The sequence below is a fragment of the Oreochromis niloticus genome, linkage group LG7 (assembly GCF_001858045.2).
Source record: "Oreochromis niloticus isolate F11D_XX linkage group LG7, O_niloticus_UMD_NMBU, whole genome shotgun sequence".
In the NCBI taxonomy this organism is placed as follows: Eukaryota; Metazoa; Chordata; class Actinopteri; order Cichliformes; family Cichlidae; genus Oreochromis; species Oreochromis niloticus.
In genome coordinates this window covers 62,144,809-62,156,036 of record NC_031972.2, presented here as the reverse complement: position 1 = coordinate 62,156,036, position 11,228 = coordinate 62,144,809, and the positions used below count along the sequence as shown (strand labels likewise).

At 38.2% G+C, this 11,228-nt stretch overlaps 1 protein-coding gene across 1 annotated transcript; it reads left to right on the top strand.

The window, feature by feature from the left end:
* Positions 1-3,697: 3,697 nt before the first annotated feature.
* LOC100689932 (probable polypeptide N-acetylgalactosaminyltransferase 8) lies at positions 3,698-10,562 on the top strand. Its single transcript, XM_005471194.4, has 11 exons — positions 3,698-4,059; positions 4,634-4,982; positions 5,148-5,314; positions 5,480-5,666; positions 6,374-6,571; positions 6,685-6,799; positions 7,276-7,461; positions 7,664-7,801; positions 7,928-8,020; positions 8,719-8,889; positions 9,028-10,562. The coding sequence occupies exons 1-11, from the start codon at positions 3,885-3,887 to the stop codon at positions 9,145-9,147; spliced, it is 1,899 nt and encodes a 632-aa protein (XP_005471251.3). The 5' UTR covers positions 3,698-3,884; the 3' UTR covers positions 9,148-10,562.
* The last annotated feature ends 666 nt before the right edge of the window (positions 10,563-11,228 follow it).

The window sequence follows — 11,228 nt, the reverse complement described above, 5'->3', positions numbered from 1 at the left end:
TTATCATGCCTTCCCTATTTGACTAACTGCTGGAGCCCAGAGAAGAGACGGAGAACAGGACAGAACTGTGTGTTTGTTCTTAGTAGATTTCCAGCTTCAGAGAACAAACAGCTTAAAAACCAACTGTGAATAAACATTCATTTACCTTGTACCACTGTGTGCGCTGAATCCTTTGTCATAGCAGCCGCACCAAATCAATTAACGTCTGGCTCTATGACCAAAAACAACGATTTGCTGTACATGTATGCACTTAACTGACAACTAAAAATCAAATGCAGTCTAGAAGGTTTCTAGGTGTGTAGTTGGCATCAAAGTGAAGCCATTGTTTAAAAATCTTTTGCATGTGACTAATAAATACTTGGAAAAGCACACCAGAAACAGGAATGTGTTCAATTGGAGTAGAAAATTATAACCTACCAACACACTAAAGTGAGTCTGTGTGTGCCACCAGGTCAAAATGAGGTTCAGGTTACACTTGTTACACACACCTATGCATGTGCCTGCCTGTCTGGCTATGGACAGAATTTCCAAATGCAATAATGTCACACGAACTCCAGATGAAGTTAAGAAACTTTACAGGTGTGTAGCTGACATGGAATTTAAGGCACAGTTGAAAGATGGGGGTGGTCTAAGAATTGTTACTGATAAATGTAACCTGTTTCATAATGGAACTGTAACAACATTATATTTTTAACCTTGGGTGTGTCTATGGGTTTTGCTCTGAGACATGCAAAGCACGAAAGACCACAAAGGCAGTTTTGAAAACAACATTATACAACATTTACACTCTTTCACTGTCAAGGTTTTATTTGTTTGGATATAAATGAAAAGAAAGAAAGAAAGAAAGAAAGAAAGAAAGAAAGAAAGAAACATCAATTTAAAAATCATATCTTAACCCTAGAACACCATCACTATAAATAGTAACACAATCACTAATGCCGGGTGATTTTTACCCGATATAATATGATCAACAAAAAGTTCTTGTCATCAACATATATCAAAATATGACAACACATGACAAATTAGAGTGGTCTTCTTTTACTTTCAACTGTGCCATGTCTAACAAAATAAAAAACGTATCATGGGGGGGGGGACCCTAAATTAATGCTCCAAAATATAGAAAAATTAGGACAAAGAACAAAAAAACTCCTAAAAAAAGAAAATAATGACATTGGAAAGCTGGTCTTTGGTCCACCCATTCCTGGGACATTTGAGACTTCCCTGGTGAAGGCACAGTCTCCTCAACACGCTAACAGCTGCAGGAGAGAGAAATCATGTAAATATATTTGCTCGGTGAAAATCACCCAGCGATAGTGTTCTAGGGTTAAGCAGTGCTTTTGAGTTTAGTTCTGTTTCCACGAGCCTGCGTCTTGGGTCCTCTCCTGCTTGCACACAGCTGCTCCATGACACTAGAATCTCAAACTGTGCAATGCTCAGAGAAACTGGAAATGAAATCCTCATCGCAGACTCTACAGGTCTCAGTTAGAATGTTCAAGTTAATGAAAGTAACCAAAGAAAAGACTGAACAAGACTAGTTTGTCTGGAAGGATTACCAGGAGAAAGCCTCTAAATTCTAAAAAGAACACCACAGCTTAGCTTTGCAAAATTTCATCCAAGCCACAAGATATCTGCAACAACACCAAACTATAATATTAAGTCTTACTGCACACTTTGACGGCCTTGACGGAGATTTGGTGAAAACCAAACACAGCATATGATACAAACTGTCAAGCAGAGTGGTGGATGGGTAACAATTTGTTCTTATTGTGCAGCTGCAGCACCTGGGTGCTTTGCCTTTATTGAGTTGAGCAGGAACTCCTCTGTATAGCAAATACTGTAGAGTCAAATGTGAGTCCTTCTGTCTGACTCAGGGCTCTAGACTAACTTTTTGCCATCGGCGCACCGGCACAAAAGTTAGGCGCACTCAAATTTTTCAACCGCATCGCTTAACACCGCTGTTTTACATGTGTACTTTTTTGGGGGGGAAGTCTATACAGACAATATTCATTTCTAAATGATTAACTAACAATCTTGTGCTTAAAGTGCTTTGTCAATATTGTAGAAAATGTTAAACTTAATCATCATCTTGGCTCCTCTGACGACCTGTTTGCTGCTGCCTGCTGCTGAAAGGCAGTGGGGAGAGGGGACACTTGGGCAGTGCATTTATTGCAGCATATAATGTGTTTTCTGGATACACTGCTGCTTTTTCAGCATTCAAAGATTGATGGCACCGTGTCAGAGCTGGCTATGAATTTCAGACGGATCAGTCCTTAACTTAACAAAAAAGTTATCAATAGTTCTTTTCATCTTTTCTTATTACCCACAGCTACATCCACTTCTGTCAGGCCTAGGCTGCTCACTAGGGCTGGGTATCATCACTGATTTCTATAATCCATTCGATTCCGGTTCTCAAAGTCCTGATTCGATTCAATTTAGCCTCAGACAGTCAGAAATATTATAATTCTGATCATTTATCAGCACTGATACACATGAGACTGCATCAGAATTGTGAACATCACAGCAGATGCCTTTGTGTGAAAGTAACTGAGAATACAACACAGAAAAACATGAAGGAGATTTTCCTGGTCTGGCGTTTTATAGCAGATAACCTTAAAAATATTCTGCAATATTCTGCAATTTTGCATAATTTTAAAAAGTTTAAATTTCTTCAGTATTGAACAGCAGAAATTAGGCTTTCTTGTCCGAGGTCATTTAAGTGAAAAAAAGAAAAAGAAAAGAAAAAGACAGCGGCCGACAGCGCTGTAAACAACGGTAGACTGGTGGGTAATAAGCGAATGCATAATGCAGAAAACAGAGATTTGAGACGGGAAACTGTTCTTGATGTACAGAGAGAGAGAGAGAGGGAGGGAGAGAGAGAGAGAGAGAGAGAGAGAGCTGTGCATGAAGTGGTGGAAGCAAAACAGCAAAAGTCAGAGGGAATTCATGACGACATCGATAGGGTGGGATAGGCTCCAGCGCCCCCCGAGACCCTGAAAAGAATAAGCGGAAGTAAATGGTATGACAGGTCATATGTTGTTCATCTGGGATTGTAAAAACAATATTTTAGAAACTGAGGAGGACTTGATTATTTTTTAATATTAATATGTCCTGTCCTGTACTTAATATGTAAACATTAGAACCTAAAGACTTGTTCTGTTTACTATATCTGTATATACGTCTTTGGGGAAAAAAATGTATCAGTGTGATAACAACAGAAATGCACAGCCTCTCAGTCATCATTTACCCAAAATGATTTTTTTTAATCCAGTCACATTTTCATTTGATACCCAGAATAGAAATATTCAGGGTTAGCACATAATTAGAAATATGAATCAAAAAGATAAGACACAGTTTACTCATGATATTAATGCAGAGCTCTTTTTAGTCCCAAAGAAACGCGAGGGATACTTATCAAGTCTGAGATTTCTACCCAGCTTGGATTAGAGGCTAATTGATTGGTTAGCTATTCAGTGAGGAGGTGAGAGTTGTTTTTAATTAGCTAGGCTGGACCATGTTTATTAACACACTATTCTTGGACAATTACAAAGAATTCCTAAATTTATAGCATATCTTTTATTGTCTGTTACATTCACGGGGCACAGTCACTTTTTCGGGCGGGTCTGGACGCACAGGGCCTGCCCATGACGCCGACGCTGCTTGCTGCAAGTGCTTTCATTACGTCACATCGGGCGTACCTGCCGCGATGGGCGGGAAGCGATGTTGATGCGTCTGCTCAACTAACGATTTAATGGCATTTACTTCAGGAGTTATCACCTATTTGATCTCGTCTAGTCAGTAGATGAGCTCACCGTGTGTGTGAGAGTGTGCTTCGGTGTGTCCTCTCAGGTGGGATTATCCGGCTGGGAGACCGGTGTGTAGTCAGAATGAGAGGAGCGTGGATAAAACGGCTGTTGTTCTTAGTGGGAGCTATGGGGGTCATGCTGTACTTTGGCATCTTTCTGAAGAATGGACACCAACATAGCGTGGAGACTGATAAAGAGATGGACACACCGCGTATGAAGACCTCGTCCGACCTGGAGGAAAGCATCAGCGATCTAAGTGAGTTCAGTCAGATTAATATAAGGTTCTTATTCTTCTTCTCATTATTATAGTAATAATAATAATTATTATTATTATTTTTATTATTATTGATAATAATAATAATAATAATAATAATAATAATAATAACAATAACAATAAAGGCTACCCGTAGGTTTTATATCGGAAATAAAGTTAAATATGCTAAAAAAAATTAAGTGAAATATCAATTAAATTCAGATGCAGTATTACCTGCACATGTATTGAAGATATGACATTAAGGCGATGCCCGCCAATGATTTATGAGTAAAAATTAGAAAAAGAAAAAAAGGACCTTTAGGATGGTTATAAAAAAGAATAAAAAAGTTTATTTTGCAGTTTATTGTTGACAAATGAGATAAACTGTTCTATAAACAGGGACATATACTGTAATTTTTACATTGTATTGTGTGTGTTTTTATTTATGGTTTTGTTTTTATCCTTCTGTATGCATGTAAACAGCAGCAGGAGATGTAGAAAATGAGTGCATGTTTCTACGAAAATCACTATTCTATTTCTCTGATCATGTTTTTGCTCACATTCTTTCATACTGAAGACAAAGTACTCAGAAGTTTTGAGAAAAAGCAGGATATCATGCAGAAAATATTGGTAGAGGACAAAGAAAACCAAAGAAAATCAGCAGAGGTCCAGCAGCCAGCAGGCCAAAAGCAATCAGAGAAGCAGAACAAAGACAATGAAAATATCCAACCACAAAATGAAGCACCTCAGATGGGAAAATCTGAACAACTGTTCCCTAACTCGGCCTTGTTCAAGGAGTGGGGAGCAAATCTCTCTGAGGATGACCAAAGAGAGGCTCAGAGCCTGTATGAGAAGTATGGGTACAATGTTTTTCTGAGCGACCGCCTCCCTCTGGATCGACCTCTCCCAGATACCAGAGATCCTCGGTACAACTTTCATTTTTTATGATTTTACTCTTTCATTATCTCTCATGTACGAGTACAAAGAAAAAAAAACAGACAATTAACTCCATCCAGTTCATTTCTTGCAAAAATATAATATATTTCCGATCAAATACAGTGGTATTTCATATCATTCATTTTAATAAATAGGTGTTTGAAAAAGAGTTACCCCAAGGACCTGCCAAATCTCAGTGTGGTGCTCATCTACCTGGATGAAGCCCTGTCTGTTCTCCAAAGAGCCCTGCGCAGCATCATCGACCGCACTCCTAAAAACCTGCTGAAGGAGATAATAATGGTGGATGACAATAGTTCTAATGGTAAGTTGGTTATAAGCCGATTCAAATAAATCATCAAAAGCTGAGTGAAGACGTCACAAATGTTTGGGACTAATTATTTCTTTGGATGGTTTGAATCTATACCTGGTATCACTGCTTACCCACTCTTCATGCAGAGAAAACCATAACTATATTTTTTCCATTCAGAAAATCTGAAGGGTGACCTTGACATGTATGTGAAGTTGCTTGAGCAGGAGAACCCTAATCTCCGTATTGTGAGAGTGAGGCACAGCGAGCAGAGAGGTCTCGCTTCGGCCAGAGTATCCGGGTGGAGGGCTGCTACTGCTGACGTGGTGGCCATCCTGGATGCACACATCGAAGTCCATGAGATGTGGTAGGAACATGGCAAATACATGTTTTCAGTTGCTGATTTACATCTTATATTTTCTGTTTTCTCTTATTATTATATTACCACATTGTGTTATAGGACATATAAATGCTGTCTTCATGACATTAGTTACAAGTTTACCAAATTTAAACTACCATCAGTGATTTGAGGCCATAGATGTGTCACAGTTTCACGACAGATTTGCTGAGCGTAATACGTTTTTCTTTCTGACATACACACACTTTACATGTCTGGTGATCTAAAAGTGGCAACTGTCCAGTGATTTCAACTACTGTCTGATCTACAAGCCACAGATCAGCTTTACTGGGACAATAAACAACTTGTTGGCACTGTGTTGGTGGTAATAATGAAGATGCTCCTTAGACAATCTTTTATGTCAAAGTCTTAGTTCTAAAACAACAAAGTGACAGACTGTTCCAAGCTTTTGCACGAGTTAAAAGGTGAATAGGTGGGTGTAGCATTTAAATTGTAAAAGACATCAAGTGCATTCAACATTAGATGCAACAGCTGGGTGTGTGCTTCCATTGCACTCAAGAAGGGTGTGACCTCATAATTCCAGCTTATACCGGCTCTCAGAGTCATACTGCATAGCGTGATTGAAGAGTATTGACCCAGACATCTCAGCAGTTAATGAAATTTACATATTAGTTGACTAACTTTTCCACCTTTTCTTTTTCCCCTCCTTCATACAGGGCTGAACCTCTGCTGACACAGATTAAAGCTGACAGAACTGTGGTGGTTTCCCCGGTGTTTGATAGAGTCAACTTCAATGATCTCAAGGTTACTACATATCATCCAAATGCACATGCCTTCGACTGGGCTCTGTGGTGCATGTATGAGAGTTTTACACCTGAGTATTACAAACTTAATGACGGTTCACTGCCTGGCAAGTAAGTTCAAGTGAAATCAGTGTTTAACCAACATAACAGCCATATTAACTCTATCATTATGATCTAATATCAATGTGCAATAGTTAACAAAGAGTTCTCTTCTTTGACTTTAGGAGTCCATCTGTCATGGGGATCATGGTTGCTGATAGAAAGTTTCTGGGGGAAATTGGAGTCCTTGATGAAGGAATGAAAGTGTATGGTGGAGAAAATGTTGAGCTGGGAATTCGTGTGAGTAAAGACCACATAGAGTTACAAATTTCTCTTTCATAGTAAAGCAAACATGAATGTTGTGTTTGCCATCGGATTACATAGAATATTTGTGCAGATGGTCCTCCTGGATTTTGTTATAATCACCACAGGTGTCCTAATCCACAGGTCATTTAAAATGACTGTAAACAACTATAACATAGAAACTAAAGGTGCAGGTAGCAAGTAAATGAATTGAATCTCCAAAAGTTGAATCTGTTCATCTGGACGTAGCGTTTTGTGGGAGAAACGTTTCGTCACTCATCCAAGTGACTTCTTCAGTCTCAGCTGACTGCAGGTTTCCCCAAACCTTATAAACAGTACATTTCAATAATGAATTGAATTATGTCATACAAACAAGCAGATAAGGTCAAAACTCATATTTTACCCACGGAAAGAATAGTGACTGATTTTTAAGGTGCAATTATATAATTTTTAATTTGACGTTGTTCACGTAGGTATGGACATGTGGAGGCAGCATTGAAGTTGTTCCATGTTCCAAGATCGCCCACATCGAGAGGGCCCACAAGCCCTACATGCCTGACCTGAGTTCTGCCATGAAGAGAAATGCCCTCAGAGTTGCAGAGATCTGGATGGATGAATACAAGCACAATGTTAACTTGGCTTGGAACATCCCATTTGAGGTGTTTTGATGCACTGACATAAACAACAAATTATTTTTTCTCTAAGGGATATTTCATTCTCCTGTTCACAGAGTCATGAGGAGATATTAGGCTTTGTGTGCTCTTTGTGTTTTTACATCGATATTTAAGGAAAATCTTTTTTCAGATTCTTCCTCAGTCACAAACTCTGAATCGATTCACATCTTCTTCTTTGTTCCTGCAGAATCATGGAATTGACATAGGCGACATTTCAGAGAGGAAGAAACTCAGAGAAAGGCTGAACTGTAAACCTTTCAAATGGTACCTGGATAATGTGTATCCAAAGCTGGACCCCTGGGACGACCTACTCGCATATGGAGGAGTAAGTTTATTTTTCTCTGTTGCTTAGTATGTGTGGAACAGTCGAGTCCTGTGGGATGTGTGGAAATCTGTTTCCATGATTTGCCTGTATCCATTTGTAATATTTATAATGTTTTCCTGATGACAGATGAAAAACCTTGATGCTGACATGTGCATAGACCAAGGTCCAGTACCAGGTCACACACCGATTGCCTACAATTGCTACTACTACGGACCTCAGGTAAGTGAAGCACCTTATAATCATGTTGATAATCATCATTATAAGGTAGTGCAGTCGTAAAGTTAAAATCAAAACAAAAAACACCAAAAACTGATTTGATCTGTTAACACCCACTGCATTATATTTGATACATATTTGGGAGTTTTTGAGACTTGTTTCACCATGAATCCCCCCCATCCTGCCACCCCCCAATAACCTAAACAAATTGCACAATACATTTTTAAACACTAAAATTATATAAAAAAAGAGAGAGACAAATTTGTATGTAATAAATGTGATTAAAAAAATTGAAACTTATATATGTAACAAAATTTTTTTACTATTTCAGAAGGTTCAATAAACACTCTGTTTTTTAAAAAAATGAATTTTTTGGCAATTATTTCATGGTTCAAGCATTAAAGGGTTACATTTCAGTAATTCTGTCTCTAAGCTTGTCTCTGTGTTAAGCTCAGGATTGTTTCAAGTGCAGCTGGTATTTTAGATCACACCCAGGATGTCTCTTTTGAAACACAAGCATTCGTGCGTGCAGTTTCATCTACAATAAATGTCATTGTGTTCTGGGACACAGTCCATAGAGAATGAAGAAGTTAATTATTGTACCCTGTGATCTGTAACCCTGTTGTCATTTGTTAGCCTTTTTAACATGCTAATCTCATTTTGACCTCTGTGTCTCTCTGTCCTTTCTCTTTCTTTCTAAGTTCACATATTATCGTGGAACGGGTGAGCTCTACATTGGTGGCATCAAGTCACATAAGTACAATGACAACCGATGTTTAGCTGACACAGGCACCAAAGAAACTGAGCCTGGCCTGTACAACTGTAAAGAGGCTATGCAGAAAGGAATGGGGATATACTGGGACTTCACTCAGGTGCTACAAAGTTTTTATTAATCCAATTTTTGTGGAACAAAAGTTTTTGTTTGCTGCATCTCAGAACAGGTTGAATGAGCACTGTTTGTCTTATAACTAAACAAACTGGATTTTTAAACACTTTGCTTTCTTTTCCAGGGAAAAGAACTGAAGAACAGACAAACAAAGAGATGCCTGGAAATTATAAACAAGAAGCTTCTAATACAGGAATGTACAGGTCAAAGATGGACAATTCAACACATAATCAAACCCTTTTAAAGTGTGTTTGAGCTCTGCTCATAGGGCCGTGGATAAGTTACACCTGGGTGCTCTATTGAGGACATTTACACATGTACTTTTTGTTCCAATATTTTTAATGTAAGTAAGTAAGTAAAATTTTATTTATATAGCACCTTTCAAGATAAAAATCACAAAGTGCTTTACAGAGGCAGAAAACAGACATTAAAATCCAAAACAAAACAAAATTAACCAAAAGCGAGTTTAAACAGATACGTTTTTAACTGCTTTTTAAAAGACATGACTGAGTCCACAGTCCACAAAGGGAGCGAGTTCCAGAGTCTGGGAGCCACTGATACAAACGCTCTGTCACCTTTTGTTTTTAACCTTGTATGCGGGACAACCAGCAACCCCTGATCACAAGACCTCGGGGACCTGCTGGGGTGATAAGAAAGAAGAAGATCACTTAAGTAAGTTGGAGCTACACTGTGCAGGGCCCTATAAGTCATGATTATGATCTTAAATTGGACCCTGAACTTGACAGGGAGCCAATGCAGCTGAATCAGGAGGGGAGTGGCATGGGAGTGTTTGTGATGCTTTGTCAGAAGCCTAGCAGCAGCGTTCTGAACGCCCCGCAGTCGTTCCAGGGAGGCATTACTTAAGCAAGTAAACAAGGAATTACAATAGTCTAAGTGGGATGAAACAAAAGCATGAATAATCATTTCCAATTCGGAACGTGACACAATAGGGCTCAGCTTAGCGATATTTCTTAAATGGTAAAAACAAGAGCGAACCAAAGATTTAACGTGTGTGTCCAGCGTCAGAGCTGAATCAAATGTAACACCAAGGTTCCTAATGGATGATTTAATATAAGAAGCAAGAGGGCCTAGATTTTTAACCACGAGGGTGTGTGTTTATTAAAGTTTGTTAAGGGCAAGATATTTGAATAAATACACTAAATTTTAAATAAGGTTTTGTATCAGAGATTTTCAGTCTACAGTAGCACAACAAACTTTGAGTCTTTCTCAACATTTGAAACAAAGTTACACAATTGTGAAATCCTGGTAGGGTGTTGCCAGGTATCTATGCCTGTACAAGAGTTGACATGAATTGCACTGCATTTGTCTACAACACACTGTACAGCAAATCCATCTTCATATATTCTGTCCCAGTAAAACTCATGCTTGGAAATTGCGGTTTTAAAATGTTGCTTTACTTATTAAGTTTCAGCTACATTTGGGACCATAAAATAATATTTTTTAATTATTTGATTTAATTACACATTTGCTCTGTCTGTTACAAGTTTGAAGGAGTTTGGTTTCCAGTATTTAAACAGGTATTACCATTGCAACATTTATCATTTACAGTCGCTCTTTTGTTCTAGTGGGTTGCTAAAAGATTTTCAAATGTATTTTTTATGTCTGTTATGTTATGAATAACAAATAAATTAACGACCAATAAAGGAATATCATTCATTTTGAATAATATTTTCTTTGAAACATGACTGTGTGTTGGGGTTAGTATGTTGTAATACAGTAAGTAATTCAGTTTACTGAATTGCTTATGGTGGGATTAGTGCCTGACTTGCACTCTGGTTTGTACTCTTGCTCTCTCTGGGCTTTTTTTCCTATAAAGTAAAAGTAGACCCATGTTTGGGCCTCTATTTCAGTTGGGTTGACAAAATTCTCATCAGTATAGGGATTAGTAAGCCGAGCATTGAAACTAATGTGTTTAGAATTTTTTCTTCAAATACTGGAATAGTTGAAAATAAAAATGAACTTATGGAAGTGGCTAATGTTTGGCTCAGCATAGGTTCACCCCAGCATAGACTGTGCTGCAGTTGCAGAAAGAAATCCTTCTTTTATTTAAATTAAAGGGTTGTACTAGAAGCAAGATTGATTGGTCAAGGTGAGCTTAACTTGATCCATGCTCAACCATCTAGGTAAGGAAATCCCAGAATGTTTCTTTTTAAACCACTAAAGAAGTGAATTTAGAACAATATGCTTTCTCCTTAATTTACACAGTGCTGAATAAAACTGCCTGTTTCTTTTTCCTTATGTTGGGTGAACTCAGATAGCTTAACATGCACTGTGGATGGGGTAATAACATTCTCAGATGTGTTT

What these genes read in the sequence shown, in the direction of transcription:
- LOC100689932 (XM_005471194.4), top strand. Translation starts at nt 3,885, where the DNA reads ATGAGAGGAGCGTGGATAAAACGGCTGTTGTTCTTAGTGGGAGCTATG. An exon ending in CTTGGAACATCCCATTTGAG is followed by an intron (nt 7,462 to 7,663) that starts GTGTTTTGATGC and finishes TTGTTCCTGCAG; the next exon opens with AATCATGGAATTGACATAGG. An exon ending in GCTACTACTACGGACCTCAG is followed by an intron (nt 8,021 to 8,718) that starts GTAAGTGAAGCA and finishes TTTCTTTCTAAG; the next exon opens with TTCACATATTATCGTGGAAC.